Raw genomic sequence first — 23449 nt, forward strand, 5'->3', positions numbered from 1 at the left:
TATTTACTTTATTTAAAATTTAATTTTTGCTTTCTATTTATATTATATATGATTTATAGTTTATAGTACAACATACGTTAATTTATTTCGCGCGGTAGTTAAATTGAATATTCGCAATTCCTTGAATCGTATAAAAGTTATTCCTGCAACTACTTTGCGTGTGTGTGTGTGTGTGTGTGTGTGTGTCACCTTGAATTACCTAAGTGTTTTTCAATTATTTACTTGTATCATTATGCATAATATATGTTGGTTTTCTAAGCCTAAGACAAACGCTCCCTTAGCAGTCCATGCATTATCAAACAATACCAACTATATATAGCTACTGTTCCCGATACAAACATTGAAATAAGTTGGCTAACTACATACTTTAGAACGAACTAACTGCATACCATCGATTTGTCAATCCAATACCTTATATTATTAGACTATATAAAATGATTATTTGGAAAATAAATACTACAGAAAACAGCTGAAGCAAAGGCAAAAATCAAAGCAATAACAAGCAAGCAACTAAATATTATAGGAAAACAAATTGAATAATTGCAGAAAAAAAAATAATAATATGGTTTTATATATAATAATTAAAGGCTTTGTTTTTTGGAAACGCAAAGCACTTGTGTGACTAAAAACAATATACAATTTGGGTTTATTGCTATAATAAATAACTTTGCTTTTCACTCTTCTTACAAGTATTTGCAGGCTAACAAAAAAAAATTGTGACAGCTTTCATTGTTTATTGTTTTTGTAATTATTTTGTAAGTTGTTTTGTTTCTTATTTATTTTTAGTGCAACAAATCAACAAATAAATAAATATATGCACTTTTTTAATTATCTATATCAAGGAGGACAACTAGGTTTTTCTTTTCTCTTTTTTCGCTCTTTTCTCATTTTTAGAACGAGCTACGATCTTCGCAATGTGCAGCTCTAGCTGTTACTTAGTTCTATTCTATTTAACATTTCTCTCATTCATTTACTTGTCTTATGCACTTAGTTTTACATATCTTTGTTACGTGGTGAGGGGAGGGGGTGGTGATGGTGGTGGTGGGGGGTTGTATGAACATATGATGCGTATCTAATGTGAATATGAGCTGGCTGCAGCAACTCCTCCCGCCTGGCCCGGCTTGCCTGTCTACCTTTTAGTCAGCAGAGTTTTTGTTAAATTTACTTTTTTGTTTAGTTTTTCTTTTTAAGTTCGGATAAACTCGTATTTATGTTGCATACAATAGTAGTAGGATTTTCGACTTATGTACTATTTAACCTGAGCCCGAATGTGTTGCAAAAATTCATAATATGACAAACTAGATTCACTGCGATCGTCCGTTAATCTCTCAATAAACTGCGCCTTCGCAGTGCTCGTATCCCTGCAAGAAGCAAATAAAATAAGCATTTGATTTGTTAAAAGCTTCATTGGGACTCACCTAATAATTTGCACTAGCGGCGCGTAGGGCTTGTCGTAGTTCAGACGCAATATAAAACGCTTCAGAGCATCGTTCTCGGCGCTGACCACGTTGGGCAAACCGTATACGTAATCGGCCAGTTCAGAGGTCGAGCTAATGCCTGCAAATGAGTTGCGTTAATATCGAACATAATTGGCACAATCATTTAAATTAACTTACCCATCAAAGCTTGCAGCACATCGGTGGGCACATTAATGCCGACATAGATCATAATCAGCGTGCCGCAGTCCATCAAAAATATTGAACGCGAGTCCAGGCTACAAGAAATTGGAGCAATTAGAGAGAGTTCAATCGATATCTAGGGGTGGGGGTAAAAACTTACTGCTCCGCAGATAGTTGCAGGCGTTGCATTTCCGGCAGCAGCTCATCATCATCGTCGTCGTCTTCCTGCGTTGTGCTCACATTGGTGTTGCGCACATGGTAGACGAGTGCATCGATTTTGTACAGCTCGGGATAGATGTACTTCATGAGCTGATCCAGTGGCATCGTTTTCATGTTGTCCATCGCAAAGACGCGATCATCCAGGCGCGTGCTGGTGCCCACGCGAAAAGCGGGCTACGAGATAAAAGAGCAACAATTAGATACAACAACCAACAATTATTAGAATGGGTTGGCACTCACATGCTTGAGCAGTGCCAAAATGTAGAGGGGCAGCAGGGCCAGGCTTCGTGGTGCTATCAGTTGGCCACTCTGGCCGGAGGGCAGATTTTGTGCAATCTTAAATGCATTGAACACGTCGATGGTCGCATTGATGAAGGCGTCCCGTGCATCCGATAGATTCGATGCTGTCGAACGATCCACTGCCATTTTGGAGAGCAGACCCACAATGGCTTCCATGTCGGCGGAATGCATTACCTCGGGCAGGGACGAGGTCACCGGCAGGCACACAGTATGGACACGTATGCGTCGCTCGCCCTCGCTGTTCGTATAGAGCAGCGCCGCTTGGAAGCAAATGGTCTTGACATCGGTTAGGCTCTCCTCGTACGATATCTGCATGCCATAGCCGGCATCCGGATTAACATTGGGCAGCGACAACAGATCCGTGCTGCGCACAAAGAAGTTGCCATGGAATGTGTGCACCTGCAGGCCACGTGTGCAGCGTATACGCATCACCGCCTCAAAGCCGATCTTGCGGGTGAGATAGCGCTTGAAACACTGCTTAAACGATTCCACCATATGCTGTTTGGTCCTCTGGTAGAGCGGAAAGTGGTGCACACAACCACCGCTGTGTTTGCTAACGCCGGCTGTGCAACATGACAAAGGATTAGTACACAGATATATTTGCTCCATGGGAAGGGACTTACATATGGTGGCCATGTCGCTATACTGTTGATTCATCAGAAACAGATCGACTGCAATCTGATAGCCGGAGCACTCGAGAGCGAAACGCTTGTAGAAATCTGTCGCTGGATTCAGATGCGCCACATCTTTGGCCGAGCGATTGTTGGGATCTTCGCGCGGTTCCAGCGCCCCGGGTCCCTTGTTGGGAAGGCACGATTGAAATACGGTTATACGTCCGCCAGATGCTTGCTGTGTACGTGGTTTAAGAATTATATACATTAGATGCTTCAATTGTATTGCTGCCGAGCACTTACCATCAGCTTAAAGGCCACTTGCAGGGCCGCACCCAGGGCCGAGCCAGGATCATGGGTGTGAGCAAAGCGTTTGGGCAACTGCTTAAGCAGATCCCTTACAAGTTCCTTGCACTCCTTGAGATTAACCAACAAACTGTCTGGGCGCGGCAAGAAGGGATCGTCAATATCCAGCAGGGTCATCTCGTGCGGCTGATTTAGGCCCTCGGCCATGCTGTAGAAGTGCACAAAGCTATCGTAGCATATGAAACCCACTTGGGTGCGCGCATCACCCGGCATCTCGTCCAAATGGCGATTGAGCACCGAACAGGCTGACTCCAGATAGCCGCTCTGTTGCGCTATTATCGACACATCGAACAAGAACAGATACATGGCCGGCTGTGGTGGACGCAGCATGTACTCCGACGGCGCTATGAACTCGATGGTGCTAGAGCGCACCTCGGGTCGTCGTGTCACATCGCCATAGGTCTTCGTAGCCGGATCGAACTGGAAGTCCTCGGGCACTGCGCATTGGAGTAGATTAATCAATTGGAATCTTCTCATTAGCTTGGCTCAACTCACATTCATTGACGCGATAGCAGAGATTGCATTTCCACATTTTGCTGTCCACGAAGTAGACAAACGGATTAATGTAGGTGCGGCACAGGCGGCAGCGCACAATATTGACGCACTGTATCACGGGCAGGCTCTGCGGAAACAGCAAATCGTTAACAATTTGTTAATTTGAAAAGATTTCAAGCACTTACGTTGACATCGCGAAACGGATGAATGACTATGCCGAGCGGCAGACGCGACTTTTGCAGCAACGAATTGCTCTCCGGGATTTTTGCCAGCGTGCAGCGCATAATGCTGGGATTGCAGTTGATGGACTCGTGGAATTGATTGTGCAGCACAACTTTCGGCGGCGCAAGCGTTGCCGGCGACAGTATATGCCGGTTCTGCATCAGATCAACGGTATCCTGGCCCCACAGACGACTGAAACCCTGCTGCGTTACGCTCAGCGGCTGCTGCGCCACACCCTGCGCCTGATACTGTAACGGCGCACTGCCCGGCTGCACGCCAAACATTCCGGGTGCACTTAACTGCTGCTGTTGCTGCTGCTGTGGCAGCGGTGGCATCGCCTGTGGAAACGCTTGCTTATACGGATATTGCTGCGGATGGGGGAGCTGTTGCTGCTGTTGTGGCAGATGTTGCTGCTGTGGCAGATACTGCTGAAGCTGGGGGAGCTGTTGCTGCTGTTGCAGATGATGTTGCTGCTGTGGAGGATGTTGCTGTGGCAGTTGCTGCTGCTGCTGGGGGAGCTGTTGTTGCTGTGGCAGATGTTGCTGCTGCTGCAGATGCTGCTGCTGTGGAGGATGTTGCTGCTGTTGCAGATGTTGCTGCTGCTGCAGATGTTGCTGTTGCAGAAGCTGCTGCTGTGGATTCTGCTGCAATTGCTGCTGTAGCTGTTGCTGCTGCTTCTGCTGCGGCTGCTGTTGCTGCTGTTGTTGCTGTTGTTGCTGCTGTTGCTGCTGTTGCTTCTGCTGCTGCTCCATGGTTGTTGGCGGTCCAAAGGGCGGCAGCTGCACCTGCGATGGCATACGCTGATTTGACGGCAGCGGCGGCGGCATAAAAGACTGCGGCGTTTGCAGTGCAGTCGGCATGGCGGGCATAGCACCAGCCAGCGGCTGCCACATCGGTGGCCGTTGCGCTGTTGGCGGCGCAGCGGCACCTTCCGCATTGTTGTTCTGCTCCGCGACAGCTGGTGCTGGTGCTGGCGCTCCTGTTGCCGGAGCTGGTATGCCGTATGCCAGTTTCTGTCCGGTGGGCGGCATTGGCCTTGGTACCAGCTTAGGTGCTGCCGAGACGGCGCCAAACACGTTCGCTGGACTCCCGTTGCGGGGCACAGCGGCATTGAACGGCACAGCCATGGGATTGGGCAGGCTGGGCGCCAGTCCACTCGATGCCAGCAATGTATTGGCGCCGCTGGTGTCCAATTTTGGAACGGGCCCAGCTAGGCCCTTTGCCACGCCACGGTAATCCTTACGCGCAAAAGATGCTGCCGGACTGGGTCCATTGCTGGGATTCAAATTCATGTTCTGCATTTGGCTAGCTATGCTGGAGACCTGGCTGACGGGTGGTTGCGCCTGCTGGGACGGCAATGAGGCGCCCGACTGGCTGGCCGGCTGTTGAGGTGGCGGCAACGTGGGACACGACTGGCTGATCGCTAGCTGTTGGGGCGGCATTGAGGCGCCCGACTGACTCGCCGATGGCTGTTGTGTAGAACCCGACTGACTCATCATTAGTTGTTGCGACGGTAATGGGGCGCCCAATGTAGGGCCCAAGTTGCCAGCAGACGGCGGCATTGAGGCGCCCAATGCGCTGCCCGACTGACTGGCCGGTTGTTGAGGTGGCGGCAACGTGGATCCCGACTGGCCGATCGTCAGTTGTTGCGAAAGCATTGAGGCGCCCAAGTTGCCAGCAGACGGCGGCATTGAGGCGCCCAATCCATAGCCCGACTGACTGGCCGGTGGTGACGACGTGGAACCCGACTGACTCATCGTTAGTTGTTGCGACGGTAATGGGGCGCCCAATGTGGGGCCCAAGTTGCCAGCAGACGGCGGCATTGAGGCGCCCAATGCGCTGCTCGATTGACTGGCCGGTTGTTGAGGTGGCGGCAACGTAGATCCCGACTGGCCGATCGTCAGTTGTTGCGAAGGCATTGAGGCGCCCAAGTTGCCAGCAGACGGCGGCATTGAGGCGCCCAATCCATAGCCCGACTGACTGGCCGGTGGTGACGACGTGGAACCCGACTGACTCATCGTTTGTTGTTGTGACGGTAATGTGGCGCCCGACTGACTCATCACTAGTTGTTGTGACGACATCGAGGCGCCCAATGTGGAGCCCAAGTTGCTGGCAGACGGCGGCATTGAGGCGCCCAATGCGCTGCCCGATTGACTGGCCGGTTGTTGAGGTGGCGGCAACGTGGAACCCGACTGGCCGATCGTCAGTTGTTGCGACGGCATTGAGGCGCCCAAGTTACCGGCAGACGGCGGCATTGAGGCGCCCAACGTGGGTCCCAATTGACCAGTGAATGACTGCTGAGCCGACGGCATCGTAGTGCTTGAGGCGCCCTTCGACTGCTGCTGTTGTTGCTGCTGCAGCGATTGCATTGAGTTGCCCAAGGGACCCGCCACAAACTGCTGCTTGGATGGCGTTACTTTTGGTGGTGCAGCTGCCTCCGCCGAGACCAAGCTAGCATTGCCACTGATCAGACCAGGCGATGCCGTGCGCGATGAGTTGGCGCTCAGTGCGCCATTGCTGCCATTGCTGCCATTGGTAATGGGCGCAACTGGCGTGGCGGCTGCTGTGGGTCCGTTCAGCGTGGTCGGACGCAGATGCACGGGCAGATTGGTGAGCGGTGCCGTCGGCGCTGGACCATTGCTCATGGGTGGCGGCAGAAATTTGTTCATCGCATTGTTATTGAATTGAGGTGGCGGCAGTGCAGTGCCAGTGGGCGTGGCATTTATGGGATACTGCGTTGGCTGTTGAGGGAAATGATGGGCTGGCTTCTGCGGTGCAACAGGCTTTTGCTGCTGCGGCGGCTGCTGCTGCTGTTGCAGGTAAATCTGCTGCTGCTGCTCCTGCGGCTGCGGCTGACCATTAACCAAGCTGCCGGAACTGCCATTTGGCGCGGGTGGCACAAAATTTGTATTGTATGCTGACATTCTGCGTTGGGCACAATTCAATTCATGGAATGCAGCTGAAAAGGTAGAAGGAGAGAGAAGAGTAAGTAAAGAATTAAGAGAGCAGGGGTAGAAAAAGGCAACCTTTTGTGTAAGCGTGAAAAGTTACAGCAAAACAGTTGAATATAACTTTTGTTTTTGCTTATTGGAAACGGGTAACCTATTTTGGCATTGGCCGGAGAGAGAAACTTATCATCTGTTTCATTAGATGTGGCTGTAGAAGACGCTTTTGGAATGGAAATCTTTATGAAATATGGAATACCTGGCTCATGTCTGATAAATGTTTGGAATATCTTAAATTGATTGCCGCACGCATTCGTCTAATTTGACGTGTTGGGTCTGTACGTGAAGGCCGCAGCTGGGGAAACTATTGTTGTTGCCTTATCTTATCGTCTCAATGGCAGAACCTCTATAAAACCAGAACTAGTTGACTCAGCTCTATGCATAATCGCTGCCAAACGTGCTCAGATAACAACAACAACAGCAACTACAACAAGAACAGAAGCTATATGAACTACATTGAACATATTTAGTATATAATAATACAAATATAATAGATACAAAACTTTATTTATTTAGCTAGATGGCACTTTGCTTTGGCACCATTATTTTCCGGCACAATTCATTTGAATAATACATATAGCCTAAATCAATAACAACAATAATTCGATAACACCCAAAAAGAAAAATATATATAACGGGACAAGCTAAATTTCCAATTAACAACAAAAGCTGACAGCACATTGATGCAGGCTAATTGCCATTTGCATTGCACTTTGCGTAACGAATTTTTCTTAAACTTCTTGCCAGCTTTTTTATGGAGTTTATGCCCTATTACAGGGTATAAGTATGGCAAAAAATGTTTTCTGGCTTTTATTTTTGAGGTATTTCGGCATTTGTTAATTTAACTAACCGCACAGAAGCGATTGCTTAAGTGCATAATATTGATTATTATAAATAAATAATGTGCATAATTAACAGAGCGTAATTTCATTCGATCGAAAAAGTAACTTTCCAACACTCAAAAATTCGATTTTTTACTTCTCAAAAAGTTGTTTTCCAAAACTAAGCAAATTGTATTCAAACAGCTTAGCTACAGATATATATACATATATGTACTTATAATATACAGTCTGTAAGGGTATTCAAAATGCAGCTACCCAAAGATAACTTTTCGTTTTTCACTGGAAGAATGTGTCAAGCTACGTGGTATTCAATTTACACACTGCGAAAGCGAACAAAAGCGACGCAGATTTGGTTTTAAAAAGTCGGTGGACTTGATAAAGCGTTTATTGAACTGGGAATGCGACATTGGAAGTGAGCTTAAGCTTTGTATGCCTTTACTGCTACTGATGCTTGCTGCTGATCAGTTGCTGCTGCTGCTGCTAATTATGCGCTCTGACAAAGCTGTTGAAAATGTGTTGCGTTTTATCAACCGTAATTGGCCATGTGATAAGACTAACTACTATTTGCTGGCATAGTACAGAGCAACTTGTTCTATCAGCAAACGTTGATGACGTCGTCGTCGTCGTCGTTGCCGGGCAGTGAGCGGAGTGGAAGGGCATTTTCCTTATTTTAAGCTTACCTTTCTTGTCGTCAATGTTGCCAAACTAATGGGATCGCTGGAAAAAGGGCGTTGGAACGTATGTTTGTGTGTGTATGTGTGTGTGTGTGTACTTGACCAGCACTTGCACTTTGTAGTTGGCTCTTCTTCTTGCCCTGTGCTCGTTAATTGACTTCTGTAGCATGCACACACTTTTCACTGCGTTTTCGCCCAATGCTGTGTGTATTTTTCTTCTATTGTGTTTGCAGTTGCAGTTGCAATGGGGCGCTTTGTATTAATAATTCCTTTGCAATTGGCACGCAACAAACGAAATTTCTATTTTTCTCTCTTTTTTTTTGCTGACAATGAACAACGGCGCTGCCTTGCGGGCTTCGGCCTCTATCTCGCACACAATCACTCTCGCTCTCTGTTAATCAGTGAGCGATTTTCGCGTTTTCGCGTATGTATTTGGTGCGTACTTGTTGAATTTATTTAAACACTGTTCCAGCACCGATTCACCGTTTAATTTAATGGACCAATTGCGTGCAAAACTTTTTGCATTGCAATTTCAGCCTCTAAATACACCTAAACACTAAAATTTAGAGCCACGTCAATTTGTGAAATAAGCTGGCACCACTACTAAATGTCAAACTGCAGCGTTGCCACTGTTTACAAATCAGGTTCAAATGAACGAACTCTTTGGCGCGTAACTCACAAATTTTCAAAACTTGAACGAATGATATTTATTTGCACTAACAATGTTTATTTTGTAATAATCATATAATGGATGATTTTAATTCTATGTGGGTAGTGTGTTTTATTTTTGTATAACTTCTAGGAAGAAATTCGTTAAAATATTTGTATGCAGGCATTTCAGTATTGCTTTCATATTTTTTTATTCATATGTGGCTGTCTGTATACTTGTGTATATTTGATTATTTTTAACAATATTAAAAGCGTAATATTCTTTATTCGTTTCATTTTGCGTTAACTTTGCGTGAGAGTATTCGGTAGTTTACAAAGAAAATATATAGCTTTGCCGTGCGGTAGTTGAAATGTTGGCAAATGCCAATTAAATTATATGCTAACTATATTTGAATACTATAAATTGATTTTTTGCTTTTTGCAGACATTTCGTTGGAGTCTTAGCTGCGGGTTTGCAAGTAAAGCTTTCGTCTTTATTATTGTGACAATGAAATTGAAAAATATATATAATACTAAAGTTAACGTTATTTGTTTTATTTGACAAAATCAATTGTGCTGTTGCCTAAAGTTTTGAATACAGGAATTAATTGTTAATAGTACTTGTATCTATTAGATATCATTTGTATTGTATTTCATCTATTAGAGTCTTTTATTTAAAAAATAGAATTTCTATGCTTAAATGTCTAACATTTTTCTGTAATCTACAACTTTCGTATTACATATAGCATAATGTGTTTTCATATCGTAAAAGGTATTCTTTTAGGTGTTCTCTGTTTTGCAGTTTACTGCGATTGCCTTTGAAACACGCTAGTACATATGTTATTAATAATATGTTGCTTTATACGAGTATGTTGCGTAGAGACTATATATTAAAGTGTTTGCTCTCTATATTATTATTTATTGCAGTTTATATTAGATTTATTAAATTTCAACCATTGTTTCTTTAGGTGCTTACGTTGTTTCGTTCAACTATTGCTGCTTTTAACTGTCTACTTAAACTTGGCGTTTGCATTTTCTGTTTGTTATGTGTGTTATGTGTTTAACTATTTACAATTATTAAACGGACACTAGATGTTTCCTTATCGCTTATCTCATATATCATTATTCATTATACTGTAAAACATTAAGTTTCCTGCATATGTTACGTTGTATCGTCGTCAGTGTTTGTGTCTGGGGTTTGCGCACTTCAGGATATTATACAATTGTTGAGGCTTCTCATTCTTGATATGAATCACATATATCTTTACATGGAAATATAGATATATATGACGAAAAACATTGGTGTTGGCGTTTCTTCTGACTCCCAATTCATGCATTATCTTTTGGCCTCCTTTTCCTGCAAATACATACGCTGACTCAGCGGCTTTGTATATATCCAATTATCGCCGACGGGTTTAAAGTGCTTTGAGTAAAATAAAGTTTATAAATTTATAATATTTTACCCTAAAGAGCATAAATCTAGCATACCTTATGCTCCCAAGCTAGGTCGTATTCCTTGCGAACCTTGGCCTGATCACGCTGCTGCTGCTCCACAACAAATTTGGCATTTGTGGCGCGCTCAATGTCATTAAATCTATTTGGGATGGAGTTTAATATGTTATTTAAATGTAAGTTTAATATATAAATTAATTAATGCAGCTAGTTAGTTATGCATAATAAGAATTTTACTTGAGTCCCGCAGTCACTTCCTTCCAAACACGCCGCGATTCATATTCATCCTGCTCAACGATTGGTCGAACTTGTTTCTTAAATATGGGTATGCGATTTACGTCGACGAATACTTCGGTTTTCTAGAAAATTAGAGATTCACGTGGTGGTCAGCATTTGAGGAAACAAAAACACACAGAGACACAACATCTACACAACAATATGATGTAGTGGGAGTTCAAAACGTGGGCAGGCAGTTTAGTATTGGTTTTAGTTTTAGTTTTGGGTTGAGGTTTAATTTTCTAGATAAACAAAGTAAGCACACACAGAGAAATGTGTTCCCAAATTATTTAAGAGAAAAGTACAAGTATCGCTAAAAGTAAACTGGAGCAGGTTAAAGACAGGTAGGTATATAGGTGGATAGGTTGAAAGTTGGATAGATAGTTAGATGTGGCTGCCAACTCGTAGTGTTGTTCGAGGCAGCGTATAAGGCGTTTACAGAAAAGGATAGCCAAAAAGGGTTTTAACTTTAACAAGTACATTAGCAAAAATTGTTAAATATACAACTATACATACATACATATTATAACTTAGGTTGCCAGCATGCAACTTACGTTCTTATCATGCCACTTGGCCTCCATTAGGCCGCTCCATTCGCCGGCAATTGAAACAAATGGCTTCTTGTCATTGGGAGAATAGATCTAAGTAAAGTTTTATAACGCATTATATATTTGGCAAATTATATATATATATTTTTAACGCACCTCGGCGCTGACTTTGTTGCGCTTGCCGCCATAGAAAGGCTTTGTGAGAAACTCCACGTTGGCATAGTAGCCGGTCTGTGGGCATTTGATTTCGACTGAGCCGCCCAGCTCAATCCAAGGCACCGTTAAAATAGACCTTGAAAGCGCAAGCATTTGATTATTATTATTAATGATATTATTAATTATTACATACCTGCCATAACCGTTTGGAAACGTAACAATGTACTCCTCGCTGCGATCCACCAGGGTAACGACACCCTCGCCAATGTTGTGCACGCCAATTGATAAGCCCAGGAATTTCGATTTCGTCCAGACATGAGCAGTGAATGTTATTTTCTTATTGTAATGCTCTGCATAAAAGGCTGAAACTGTAAAGCAAAATGGAGATCAATTGATGCCTACCGATTCGTCGCGAGAGTTAACCCACTTGGCGGATGATGCGAAACTTGCTCCGCTAAAAATGTTAGCTGATCCCGCCGGCACCAGGGCACAGGACCGTCATGCACCTCTTTTCCATCTTGGGTTTCACCTGTAGCATAGAAAACGAATTAGAAACAACGAATTCGGTCAGCTTATTGCTATGGTGCTACCTGGAATATCCCAGTGGCATTGAAATACTTCGCCCAGTATGGGATTGTAGGGCTTTTTGGCCACCGCGCTCTTACGACCCGCATGATAAGCGCTCATATACCAACGGCAAACCTGCACAATGCGATCGCGTGGGTCATCCAGCTCCGAGATTCTGGAAACAAATTAATTTTTTTAAGATTTTTATTTACTATTTTTAAAAATAAAAGCAACTCACTTGAGAAACAAATCGGGATGGGCAAAGTAATCGGCATACATTTCGAGCAAAGAGCGGCGCTCCAAGATGAACGTCGGCAGCACCACCTTGGTGAGATCCATACCGATCTTCACCTGCGACAAGAGATGCGTTATCATTGAACCGTGCGCCTCCATGCTGAGGTCCAATTCCTCCTCCTCTTCGTATAGTGCATCATAATCGATGCCATTGTCATAGCTAGACGAGCGAGAGCTTGGCACTTTGCTCGACCCAGTCTCATCGATTTCCGGCAGCTTCGAATGCCCAACAGTTGTTGTTGTTGTTATAGTTGTGGTAGTTGGTTTTGCTGCTGTGGCTCCGGCCAAATCGCCGCCGCCAACATAACTGCCCTGCGGCTTTTCGTGCGTAGGCGATGTCTCTGCAAAGCCGCGCGTGGCGCTGCAAATAAATTCCAAACTTGTTGATTAATATTCTGTATGCCGAAAGGACCTGGATCTGGATGTGTGTAGAATTTAAATCTTTAAATGATGTCAGCCTTGGCACACGCACGAGGTCCTGCCACCCTTTCACTCAGCCTCTCTGCGGCTCTCAACGTGCCTTGGCTCCATTACAATTTATAAAACGGACACAAACGCACACACTTACACACGAACACATTTGCAAGAGGTGCTTACCTTAGGCTAACGCGACGTACCCACTTCTTAAACATGGCAACACTGGCGATGCTGTCGGATGTGGATGCGAATGCAGTTTAAGCTGCATATGAGTCTTTAAAATGGCGATTGCAAACTTTTGTTTTGCATACTTTGCGGCGCCAGCTGTGCGCAACAAAGCAAACAGCTTATACATACACGCCACACACAAACACAAAAACCAAGGAAACACAATTGCATACACACACAGAAACATAAATCAAAGTGGAAACTATGAGCAAATCGCCATTTGAAAGAAGGAAATAAAACGAAGAATGGCGCACAGTCAACAGTCGACAGTCAGCGACGAACGCAACTACAAACTGACAGGACGAAATCGTAAATTGCACGACGTATCCCGGAGGCCTGGGCAAAGGACGACAACAACTGCTTGTCAGCTGTGACGTGTTGGCGTTGCCAAATCTGCTGACGTTGCAGCTTGCAAAATTGCATAAATTATTTAAAGGCGACTGACCAACTTAAGCACTATGCATGCAAATGTGTGTGTTTCGGATACCTGTGCTGCAATTGCATTGGGCATGCGCCCTCTAAATACAATTTTAAGAGAGGCAGCTATATATATGTATATACAAACAAACATGTATATATGTACATACTTTGCGGTTGTACGCATTTTGGTAGCCGGCATCTGTTCACATGGCAACGCTGGCAGATAACTGTTGTTTATCTCTGCACACTTACCATCCAATTGGTGAGCTACCCACACTGGTGAAGGGATCATCGTAGGCATCATAAAAGTCTTCTTCACCTTCGCTGCTCGAATAAGAGGTTTCGGGTACAACCAGACCTAATGGCGCAGTGGTGGCTGTAATGAAACAAACACATACATATATATATATAAAGCAATTGCATTTTACGCAAGTTTCAATTGCCAATTCATCGATTAGCAACTCATTAACAAGCCACTTGGGCCATGCATATGCACGCATACATGCATACACACATACGTATGTGTGCGGCCCTGAATACACGTATTGCCATATTTTTTTCACAAGCACTACATACATAATGTACATAAAAATCTTGCAGTGGCATACAGAAGTTTAAATACCCTAGGAAAAATATTGCACAGTAATGCACAATAAAAGAAGTTACGAGGTTACCGGTTAATATTAAAATTAAAACTGTTGTAAAAAAATTAATTATATGAGCACCGGCAAAAGCTTGAAGCTGTTATAAAAATTATAAAATGAATTTATATAATAGTCTACCAAATCTTTTTCGTCTATACTATTCAATAAAAAATAAATATAAATCGAAAAGAATTGCTTTCATAAATATGATAAATGATAAAATATAGGACAATAACAATTCCCATATAACGCTTTCTAGTGCCCAAAATATTTTTCAATACATAAACTGCTTTCAGATAAACTGCTTCTCAAATAGTTATCCATGCAGAAACAAAGTGATAAGATAATAACTGCACATGCAGATTATGCCATTGCAAATCTCTTCACTAATTCAAGATACCCGCGCTAAGTGTAAATCAAACAGTCAAATCTAAAGAAACATGCAGCAAAAATGTGACCGTCAGAATGTATTTTACAGTTGGATGACATTTACCGTTTTCCGTTGCTGAATCATCCTCATCGTCGCCCGCCAATTCGCTCTTGAGAGCGTCGTTCGCCTTGCCGCTGCCGCCGCTGCTGCTGCTGCTGCCGCCGCCACTGTGGCCCATGGCCGCCGTTCCCGTTGCCGCTGCCATCAACATGCCAGACGTTGTTGTTGTTGTTGTCAGTGTCGTGGTGGGGCCATTGTAAATGCCATTGATGGGGTGCGCCATATTTTTGGCAATTTGTAGACTAACAATCGAGTGTTTGATATGATCCAACATGGCCTGCAAATGCAAAGCGTCAAAACAAATCAAATAAAAGAAGAAATAAAAAGCCAGCGCGCAAAGGTGTCAAGACCTCGATTAAATAACCATGTCGGATGGACTGCACGACCTGTCCGCCTGCCTGTCTGTCTAGCCGCCTGCCTGTTTATTATTTTTGTTCCGCAAAAACAGTTTGCCTCGAAGTTTGCCAAAGAAATGAACAGCTGGGTTGTGACTGCAGCTGGCGCGAGCTCGCAAAATTTCCCATACAACCACCTCATGCATATCTAATAATACACCCGGCTGGGCCCAGCTAAGGCTCTAACCCTGAACTTGCATTGCAAATCAATATTTCATCTGCTCGCCTGCCAAAACTGTGACTAAAAATTCCAAAACAAAACAAAAAAAAATGTTATAAACTAAGTGTAAAGCATTTCACATTGTTCACACACACACACACACAAAAAAGGGAAATTATTCTGGCTAAATATGGCTGACGAGCTGCTTGATCCCATGGAGCATAGCATAGACGAGCTACGTGACCAGTTCGAGCGATACAAGTTGCGTTGTGCACAATTGTTTAATGCGAAAGACGACCAGGAAGATAAGTTACTCATGGAAAAGCAGCTGCAGGATCTACGCGCGGATTTAGAAGAGTTGCGCACAGAAATGACAGTTCTGCAGATACGACAGTCGGATCTAATAGGTTGGCACGATGTGGATGCCATCGAGGATGGCGAGCAGTTCGAGGCCGACGCCAAAACTGACAAGTTGGAGCGAACACAGTTGGAGGAGGAGTCGGATGGCAGGCTGATTATCAGCTGCGGCTCGAGCCCGTGCGTGTTTGAGCATTGCCGCCGGCGCGTCGATAGCCAGCTGCTACTGCTGCACTACCTCTGCGATCATAATGAGACCGTCGCCTCCCAGCGCTGCCACAAGCTGTGCGAGAGCCAGCGTGTCGTGCTGTCCTTTGATACCCGCAGCTGTCACTTTAAGCAGAACCATGTGATTGGTCTGCTCGCCTTTAGCGGCTCTCCGCTGCAGCAGCAGGAGCAGCAATTGCTGACATCGGTGCAGGAGCATGAGCACCTGGCCAGCGATGTGCCCGTCGTGGTGCTCATTTGCAAGACGGCCGCCAATTCTGCACTGAAGGATAAGCAGCTAGGCAACCGCATGCTCACACATGCCAATCCCAAGGATCAGGTGTTTGTCATTTGGCTGGCAACGCCAAATGATCAGCTGCAGCTAAATGCCGCACTGAGACTGTGCGGACGCGATGCGGCCCTACAGGCCAGCACCATTGTGGCCGTGCGCCAGGTGTGTCAAAGCCAGGACACGTGCCACTTTATGCTACCGGATGCCAGCCATTGGCGTCTAACCTTTGGCGAGTTGAAAAACATTTCGAATAACTTCCGCGACGAACTGCATCTGGAGATTGCCCTAACTGCGCTGCGTGGCAGGTTGTTTGTTTAGTTCTGCCTTAGGCTGCTTAATAAACGTTGCGTCTAACTCACACTTGCGTTGTCCTGCAGCGCCTTGCACTTGGCCTGCTCCGCGGCGTCGCTTAGCTCGGCGATGCGTTTGTCCAGCGCCTGTTTTGGGAGTACAATTCAATTACATAACAGTTTAGCTACTATAAAGGACTCGCACACTCACATTGGTTTGGTCTATCATCAGCTGCAGATAGGCATCCGCCTCGGAGACACGTCGCCCCACCAGCTCCAAGTGATTGGCCCGTTTACTGCTCGACTCCTTCGTGTAGCCTCCGGCAAGGTAAAAGGCGCTCTGACTGTCCCACAGACGCGAACGATTCGCGTGCCGTCTTATTGTGTCCTCCAGACGTCGCACCCACTGCTCACGCTCATCGCTGTGCCGAGCCTGTTCGGTGTTTGGGTTTGCCAATAAGTTTTATCGTTACAATAAGTTTGAGCAGCGGCGCCAAAGCGAAAGGCGGGGTAAAAATACAGAGCCAAAAACAAAATCAATGAAAATAAATAAATGAACTTGACCGAGAGTTTGGGTGTGTGTCAATATGAGTGGGTCTTCAGAGTTCAAAATCATAACATTTATTTCGATACCCTGTAAAGCGATTGCCATCGGTATATTAAGCTTTATATATGGCAACCAAATTTGTCCATGTCTAGATTATTATATATATACATATATATTATTATATATATATATATGTAACGCATAGAAGGAGACATCTCCGACCCCATAAAGTGTATATATCTATAAATCAGAATCAACAGCCAAGTTGATATAGTCAAGTCTGTATGTTCCTCTATCTGTTTCTATGTCAACAATTCTCTCAGTATACTCAAATTTCGCACATGTCTGCAAAACCGTAAGGCAATGTCTACATGGGTATCAAATCTTCGGCGTGCTTATCCTGATTATCCCGTTGGATAAAGGAATTCTATGACGAGTTGTTAGGTAGTTCCAGCTGCAAAAATCGCAGTAAACCCATCTGGGTCTAAAAACGCATCTCCAAAAGATCTGTGTAAAAGTTCCTTTCAGAAGTGTTTCAGCCCCATTCTGGAGAAAACTGGAGCTCATCGATTTCGGCCAATCTCGTTTACAAACTTTATTTAAAGCAAAAATCTCGGTGCGAAGAAGACCGGAAATTATCCCCAATTATTTTATACGATTTCTAAGTACACACCTGAAAGTGAAAGGTCTTGTGATCCACAGTTATGGTGAATGTATTATCCTCCTGATCGTCGATGCCAATGAGCGCATCCTTGAGACGAACGCAGCCGCGTCGCACGCCCTTCATCATCTTCTCCTTGGACTGTAAACGGAATACATAGTTACACTTAAACATTGAAAAACAATTGTATAAAAACTACGCAATTTGTAGCGGAAAAACTTTGAGAACGCGTCGGTCTTGTCTGTGACGTGTGCCCATAGGCGAAATGGTCAACGACACAGTTTAAAATGAGTTGGTTTTTTTTTTGGTTTTTTGAATAAATTAATGGTGTTTGTTACGAAGCTAAGCGATTAAAAATCAATGCGAGCATTTGACAATTGCCCAGATATCAGCGATAAGTCGGTCGCATTGCAACGTGAACAGTCTCGGGGCTAATCGGCACGGATTAATCCACGCAATACGCAGGACTCTGAGTAAAATTTCAAAAAACAAACAAAAACAAAAAAAAAAATAAAATAAACAACAAAAAAATGGACGCGCCAACAAGTGAGAATCTGGGGCATATTTGTTATTTCTTCAAGTGCTTAATTATACTTTAGATATGAATATATATATAACAATATATACTTTTTTAAGCACAAGAGTTTGATCATCCTGCGATAATGTCGACGCCTTGGTTTATGCTCGGCGCCTTGGGTATATATTTGCTATTAGTTACAAAACTGGGACCAAGGTGAGTAGTATTGAATCCAGTCCTCAGCTATAAAAAGTGGAATTTTAATGAGTTTGTGAGTGAGAATAATTAAAGCGCGCACTCTACACTTTGTACATTGAAATATAAAGAACGGCATGAAGTTAATTACCAATTCAATTGAGCTGTACTCTATTCGCCTAAATTCGCGTGAAAGGGACTCAAATTACATGTTTAATCAAATTGGAATTTTTGTTCTTGTCTATTTTAAGCTATATGCACGCTCGAGCGCCCTACGAACTGAAGAAACTGATCATAGTGCATAATATTGTGCAGGTCATATCGTGCATATTCGTTGTCTACGAGGTGTGTTTCCAAATGGCCTTTAAATTGACATTTTTTGGAGTACAAAAGAACCTGATTTCTTTGCAGATATTGCACATAACCGAGTACACAATCATATACTTTTGGAGATGCAGCGTCTTGGAGGAGACGCCCGTGCGTATGAAGCGTCACTTTCGCTTGGCGTACTTCCTCTTTTGGCTGAAGCTGTCCGAGCTCATGGAGACAATGATATTTGTGCTGCGCAAGAAACAGAACCAAGTGACCAAGCTGCATGTGTTCCATCATATAACCACAGTAACTCTCATCTATATGCTGATCAATCATAATCGCAAAAATGGTGCGTGAACTGCTTCTAGTTAGTTTTGCCAAGTGCCAAGTGTATATTCACATGTGATTCCTCATCTTGCAGGCTGCGATGCGCTGTTTCCCATTCTGCTCAACTCCAATGTGCATATTATTATGTACACGTATTATCTGATTGCCGCCGTGGCGGATAAGTCCACGGTGCGTGCTTTGATGCCCGTTAAGAAATCAATTACCGTTATACAAATGACACAATTTATACTAATTATGGTCCATGCAACATTTGTATCGATCAATTGCGGCGTGGACAAGAAAGTCTTTATATATTTCATATTTGTGATTATGCTCATGCTTTACGGGTTCTACGACTTCTATCGCAGCTCCTACAAGAGCTCGCAGCGCAGGAAAAGCGAAGCAGCAGCAGCCGCTGCAGCCGCAGCTCAGGCAAAATTACGTTAAATAAATAAATGTATGTATGTATGTGTTCACACAAACAAACTCATGTGTATACGCATTTTTTGATTAATTGGCGACGTTGATTGCGGGAAGCGACTCGGTATAATTGTCGTTGACTGGGCAGATAAGATAACAATTAACGCAGCTCCAATTTAAGTAGATAAACGCAAAAAGTTTCCATCACTTGTCAAATGACACACAAAAGTGAGGATCACTTACCGTATAGTAGGACAGCAGGCCCGCATTCTCGTCCAGAACGAAGAAGCGATACTGCCAGCCCTTCATCACGTTTGTCCATTTGCTCAGTGTGCCCTCCAATGTGCCGGCCGAGGTGGATGCCATGTTTCAACTGCTGCTGGGGCTGCGTATGCTACAGCTATTGGGCGCCGATGGGGATGCCGTTGCCACTGTCACTGCCAATGCCGCCGTTGTCAGCTGATCTCCTGGGCTACCGTTTGGACGGTGTGTGAGTGAGATGTTCGCTGGTGTTTGTGCCTGGTGACGCAACAGTCCTCCTACTCGCTCGTTCAATCCAAACTTTACTACGCCTGTAGCAGGGCTTGGAAAAACAAAGCATTTATTGTTATGCCGTGATTGTGCCTGCTTATTAATGGTTCGCTTGTTGTCTCGCTCAATAGAGCGAGTGAGGTAATCGGAAAAAGGGTTGTCAGTGCACGCAAATTTCACTGGTATTTTTGCTTCTTGCAATGCGGTAACACTGTCTTTTTGTTTACATTCAATTAATCGGCGGCAAAAACTTATCGAACAGCAGTTATCGAAAACTGCCTTTGCCTTTAACTGCAATCCAATAGCACGATTATGAAATTGTGAACTTTATTTAAAAACTGTTTTCTTAAAACTAGGAATGAATGAATGAATGTTTTTATGCAGCAATGAAATTAACAAATTCGTATAGTGTTCTTGCCCATAACCACTATCGCGCCCTCATCTTGCACCTCTTTCAGGGCATCTTCAAACTGTTCGCGCGTAATCATCTAAAAATAAGAATGAAATTAATGTATTTATAAAGTCAACAGGATTCAAACAAAGAACTTACGATCTGGGAGCCTTCCTTGATCTCCTTAAATAGCTTCTGGTACGGCACTGTCGGCACTTTACCCTTCTTTTTAAGATTCTCCTTGATGGCAGCCACCAGATCAGCGCGTTTCTTGCGAGCTGCTGTGGACAGGCCAGTGGTGAGGATGCCAACATCGATTTTACCCGACAACGGATCTGTTGCCGATTGTTTCAATGCCTCGCGATGCAGTCGCCAGGCCTCCTCAACATCTTGCAACTCGACAGCGTTGCTCAGCCGCACCTTGGCGTGCGCCTCCGACAGGCGTATCAAGCTCTCCAGTTGCCGTGGATAAGCTGAAATTTGACCACGACCAGCGCCCACCTTGCGCATGTCCACGTACGCCTGAATCAGACGCTGTTGCGCCTCATCTGACAATGTGGGCGAGAGGTGCTCTCGCGCATAGGCAATGTAGTCACGCAGCACGCTCATATCCTGTAAAAAGGCAGGGATAAATACAAACTGGCAGAGGTGAGGTCTTAAATCTTAAAGCTTACAAACATGGTGTCCTCCTCCTCGTGACGGGTTACATAGTAAAGGGATACCAAATGGCTGGCCAAGCGCTTGTCGAAGAGCTCATCTTGTGGGTCCAATACCAGGAAAATCAAATCAAATCGCGACAGCAGCGTATGCGGCAACTGCACATTGTCGATGATATTTTTGCGTTTGTTCCACTGAGACTCGGCGGGATTGGCGGCGGCCAAGATAGAAGTGCGTGCATTCAGCTGACAAATGATGCCAGCTTTGGCAATGCTCAAAGTCTGCTGCTCCATCACCTCGTGCAGCACACTGCGCGTCGAATCGTTCATCTTATCAAACTCATCTATGCAACAGACACCATTATCGGCCAGAACGAGAGCGCCCCTAATATACAATAGATATTTTTAATAAAGATTAAATTTGAATTCGCATGACGTACGTTTGCAAGACCAATTGGCGTGTCTCCGGATCCTTGGTCACATAAGCGGTCAAGCCTACAGCGGAAGAGCCGCGGCCGGAGGTATACTGCGAACGTGGCACCAGATTATAGACGTACTGCAGCATTTGTGATTTGGATGTACCGGGATCGCCGCAGAGCAGCAGATGTATCTCAGATCTAAAGTTTTGGCGACCAAGGGTCGAATGCTTCTTCTTCGTGCCGCCAAAGAGCTGCAGCAAAATGCCCTTCTTGATGTCATCGTTCTCGTAAATGGACGGCGCAATGGCGCGTGCCAAACGATCGTATATATCAGGCTTCTTCGACAGCAACTGCAGCAGCTCAATGCGTTCCGGTGGAAAAATGTGGTCCTTGCTGCAAGTAAAAAGAAAATAATTTAACCAAAATGGACAAACAAGAGCTAATTAAGTAGAAACTTACCCCTCCTCCTCCTCGTACAGACGCTTGTTGTCCACCTTACGGAAATGCACCACATCGACGTGCGTCTTGTACACGCTCTTCACATTCGGTCCCTTACCCCTCAGGGGCGTGGCTCGATAGATGCCAGTGACAGTAATGCGATCGCCAGGCTGCACTTTGTCCACCAGATCGTTGTGTGCATACAACAGGACATTGTGTGGTGTCTGTCCGGCAGCCATGTCATCTGGTGATTCCTGCAGCTTAATGAGCTGTTTGTCCGTAAACTCGCTGCGATTGTGTATGATCCGGAAGCAGTGATTGGTGTTGCAGTTGGTGCACAGTGTTGGCTGCGCAATGCGTCCACGATCCACCTCGACGGTGGTGCAGAAGGAGCAAATGTTGCACATGAAGAACGCCTCACGCATTTCCGGTATGACGTTAGAGGAGCGAATAACCATGCCGCTAATACTGATCAACTGATCCATGTCCTCTGGGTTCAGAGAGCGCATGTTGCGCGTCTTATCCGCATTGAAGGGACGTACCTGAATCTGGTGCTCCAACAGGGCGGCCGGATAACGCTCAAAGAACATCTCATTAATGGCCATGTCAAAGCCGGGTATTACTTCCTGGGGATAGCATATCAATTGGCGATATAAATCCTGATCGAATGTTTTTAAATGCGCGCAATTGAGATTTAGATAGGGCTCCTCCAGCGTGTGAATCTCCTCCAGCTTTTGCAAGTACAACGGCTGATTGACATCAATGTTTTCGGAAATTTCATCCTGCTCGGCACTTGGATCGATGAAGCGCATAATAAACGATTTAAATTTGGACTTGCATTGGCTAACAACCACATTGGTGCCCCAGACGACCAATTGTGGTGCTGCCGAGGACTCGGAAACAGGATCTGTGGCCTCCGAACCCTTCTCGGCTATGGGTTCCAGCTGCAATGGTCAAGAGCTTAAATACTCAAATCAAAGCAAATAGCTTATCCTGCTACTTACACCCGAGGTGCCGCCAATGGCCACTTGGCGCATGCGCTTATCCGTGCGTATATCTGGGCGCGCACGCAATGGTGTTCCACGAATGCCGGAACGCGGTGTACGTATAGAGCCCATGGAGCTGGGGGTGCCGTAGTTAAGGGGCGAACTCAAATCAATCTCACTCATGCCGCCCAAGCCACGCGCCGGACTCGTGGCGGGCAAGCTAACATTAGCCGGCGACGTGGGCGGCAGACTAATGTTATCAGAGGGCCGACCGGGCACACGGCCAGGGCCCATACGCATCGGTGTTTCCACATCCTGCGCGGCAATGCCTGCATGGACATTTATGTACATGACAACTTTTGTAATCACAAAAACTTACCTCGGGTGGGAGTACGCGCTCCTTGCTTTGGTGTGCCAGATCCGACATTGGGCGAACGAGCGGGACTTGACATTTTTCGTTAGTTTTATATATGTATCAGTTTTACGAGTTCCACAACAAATAGCAGCACTTTTTAATCTGTTTGTTGACGAGGCTGTGGACAACGCGCCGTCTTTGGCTTTGCGCGGGAAATGTTGACAGTTGCAGCTGTGACGCAGACGCGCAGTGCTGCCAAATGGCTGCAGGTAAGTGTGTAGTGTTGGAAAATGGGTTTTTAACTGTTGCCGCGAAAAAGTACAATTCGAAAATTCGATTTAAAAATGATACAGATTTTGAGTTTGAAAATTGTACATGCGCATTTTCAAATATGACACCAGTCTATCCATAATAAATCCCTACCATTTGTAACTTTGTTTACTCGGCCTAAACTGTGAAGCCATGTGGCAACCCTGCCCTTTTTGGCAACACAACATTCT

General features: G+C 44.9%; 5 protein-coding genes across 7 annotated transcripts; 2 read left to right on the forward strand and 3 right to left on the reverse strand.

Moving 5' to 3' along the window:
- Positions 1 to 765: 765 nt before the first annotated feature.
- LOC115760671 (protein transport protein Sec24A) lies at positions 766 to 8935 on the reverse strand. The gene is made up of 11 exons (XM_030702137.1): positions 8360 to 8935; positions 4519 to 6791; positions 3796 to 4275; positions 3611 to 3737; positions 3053 to 3552; positions 2762 to 2987; positions 2079 to 2701; positions 1780 to 2012; positions 1617 to 1714; positions 1419 to 1557; positions 766 to 1361 (listed from the first exon to the last, which is right to left on the reverse strand). The coding sequence occupies exons 2-11, from the start codon at positions 6754 to 6756 to the stop codon at positions 1250 to 1252; spliced, it is 4776 nt and encodes a 1591-aa protein (XP_030557997.1). The 5' UTR covers positions 6757 to 6791; positions 8360 to 8935; the 3' UTR covers positions 766 to 1249.
- A 987-nt stretch (positions 8936 to 9922) lies between these two features.
- LOC115760912 (oxysterol-binding protein-related protein 9) lies at positions 9923 to 19813 on the reverse strand. Of its 3 annotated transcripts, XM_030702482.1 has the most exons (15): positions 19417 to 19813; positions 17415 to 17543; positions 16406 to 16627; positions 16264 to 16341; positions 14497 to 14770; positions 13612 to 13735; positions 12239 to 12655; positions 12024 to 12175; positions 11861 to 11962; positions 11627 to 11801; positions 11434 to 11569; positions 11284 to 11370; positions 10691 to 10812; positions 10490 to 10595; positions 9923 to 10424 (listed from the first exon to the last, which is right to left on the reverse strand). In XM_030702482.1, exons 1-15 carry the CDS (start codon positions 19537 to 19539, stop codon positions 10338 to 10340), a joined length of 2334 nt encoding a protein of 777 aa, XP_030558342.1. In that variant the 5' UTR covers positions 19540 to 19813; the 3' UTR covers positions 9923 to 10337. The 3 variants fall into 3 exon arrangements, with proteins under 3 accessions (XP_030558342.1, XP_030558343.1, XP_030558344.1); XM_030702483.1 differs by lacking the exons at positions 16264 to 16341; positions 16406 to 16627; positions 17415 to 17543; positions 19417 to 19813 and adding an exon at positions 14844 to 15034; XM_030702484.1 differs by lacking the exons at positions 13612 to 13735; positions 14497 to 14770; positions 16264 to 16341; ... (1 more) ...; positions 17415 to 17543; positions 19417 to 19813 and adding an exon at positions 12892 to 13438.
- LOC115760914 lies at positions 15143 to 16282 on the forward strand. The gene has a single exon (XM_030702485.1). The coding sequence runs from the start codon at positions 15239 to 15241 to the stop codon at positions 16220 to 16222; it is 984 nt and encodes a 327-aa protein (XP_030558345.1). The 5' UTR covers positions 15143 to 15238; the 3' UTR covers positions 16223 to 16282.
- Positions 17797 to 19215, forward strand: LOC115760915 (elongation of very long chain fatty acids protein AAEL008004). Its single transcript, XM_030702486.1, has 5 exons — positions 17797 to 17948; positions 18039 to 18135; positions 18366 to 18459; positions 18526 to 18775; positions 18848 to 19215. Exons 1-5 carry the CDS (start codon positions 17933 to 17935, stop codon positions 19198 to 19200), a joined length of 810 nt encoding a protein of 269 aa, XP_030558346.1. The 5' UTR covers positions 17797 to 17932; the 3' UTR covers positions 19201 to 19215.
- A 231-nt stretch (positions 19814 to 20044) lies between the features above and the next one.
- LOC115760787 (DNA replication licensing factor MCM4) lies at positions 20045 to 23280 on the reverse strand. Its single transcript, XM_030702283.1, has 7 exons — positions 22974 to 23280; positions 22613 to 22923; positions 21630 to 22552; positions 21192 to 21563; positions 20770 to 21136; positions 20255 to 20707; positions 20045 to 20192 (listed from the first exon to the last, which is right to left on the reverse strand). The coding sequence occupies exons 1-7, from the start codon at positions 23044 to 23046 to the stop codon at positions 20097 to 20099; spliced, it is 2595 nt and encodes an 864-aa protein (XP_030558143.1). The 5' UTR covers positions 23047 to 23280; the 3' UTR covers positions 20045 to 20096.
- Between the last annotated feature and the right edge of the window lie 169 nt (positions 23281 to 23449).

This window comes from Drosophila novamexicana, unplaced genomic scaffold (assembly GCF_003285875.2).
Source record: "Drosophila novamexicana strain 15010-1031.04,08,12 unplaced genomic scaffold, DnovRS2.1 tig00000462-arrow-pilon, whole genome shotgun sequence".
NCBI lineage: Eukaryota > Metazoa > Arthropoda > Insecta > Diptera > Drosophilidae > Drosophila > Drosophila novamexicana.

What these genes read in the sequence shown, in the direction of transcription:
- LOC115760671 (XM_030702137.1), bottom strand. Translation starts at nt 6,756, where the DNA reads ATGTCAGCATACAATACAAATTTTGTGCCACCCGCGCCAAATGGCAGT. An exon ending in TTTTGGCACTGCTCAAGCAT is followed by an intron (nt 2,013 to 2,078) that starts GTGAGTGCCAAC and finishes TTTATCTCGTAG; the next exon opens with CCCGCTTTTCGCGTGGGCAC. An exon ending in CTGCAACTATCTGCGGAGCA is followed by an intron (nt 1,715 to 1,779) that starts GTAAGTTTTTAC and finishes AATTTCTTGTAG; the next exon opens with CCTGGACTCGCGTTCAATAT.
- LOC115760914 (XM_030702485.1), top strand. Translation starts at nt 15,239, where the DNA reads ATGGCTGACGAGCTGCTTGATCCCATGGAGCATAGCATAGACGAGCTA.
- LOC115760915 (XM_030702486.1), top strand. An exon ending in GCATATTCGTTGTCTACGAG is followed by an intron (nt 18,460 to 18,525) that starts GTGTGTTTCCAA and finishes ATTTCTTTGCAG; the next exon opens with ATATTGCACATAACCGAGTA. An exon ending in CAATCATAATCGCAAAAATG is followed by an intron (nt 18,776 to 18,847) that starts GTGCGTGAACTG and finishes CTCATCTTGCAG; the next exon opens with GCTGCGATGCGCTGTTTCCC.
- LOC115760912 (XM_030702482.1), bottom strand. Translation starts at nt 19,539, where the DNA reads ATGGCATCCACCTCGGCCGGCACATTGGAGGGCACACTGAGCAAATGG. An exon ending in CGCTGCAGGACAACGCAAGT is followed by an intron (nt 14,771 to 16,263) that starts GTGAGTTAGACG and finishes TTGCATTTGCAG; the next exon opens with GCCATGTTGGATCATATCAA. An exon ending in TGATTCAGCAACGGAAAACG is followed by an intron (nt 13,736 to 14,496) that starts GTAAATGTCATC and finishes GTTTCATTACAG; the next exon opens with CCACCACTGCGCCATTAGGT.
- LOC115760787 (XM_030702283.1), bottom strand. Translation starts at nt 23,046, where the DNA reads ATGTCAAGTCCCGCTCGTTCGCCCAATGTCGGATCTGGCACACCAAAG. An exon ending in CTGTACGAGGAGGAGGAGGG is followed by an intron (nt 21,564 to 21,629) that starts GTAAGTTTCTAC and finishes TTTTACTTGCAG; the next exon opens with CAAGGACCACATTTTTCCAC. An exon ending in CGCCAATTGGTCTTGCAAAC is followed by an intron (nt 21,137 to 21,191) that starts GTACGTCATGCG and finishes ATTGTATATTAG; the next exon opens with GGGCGCTCTCGTTCTGGCCG.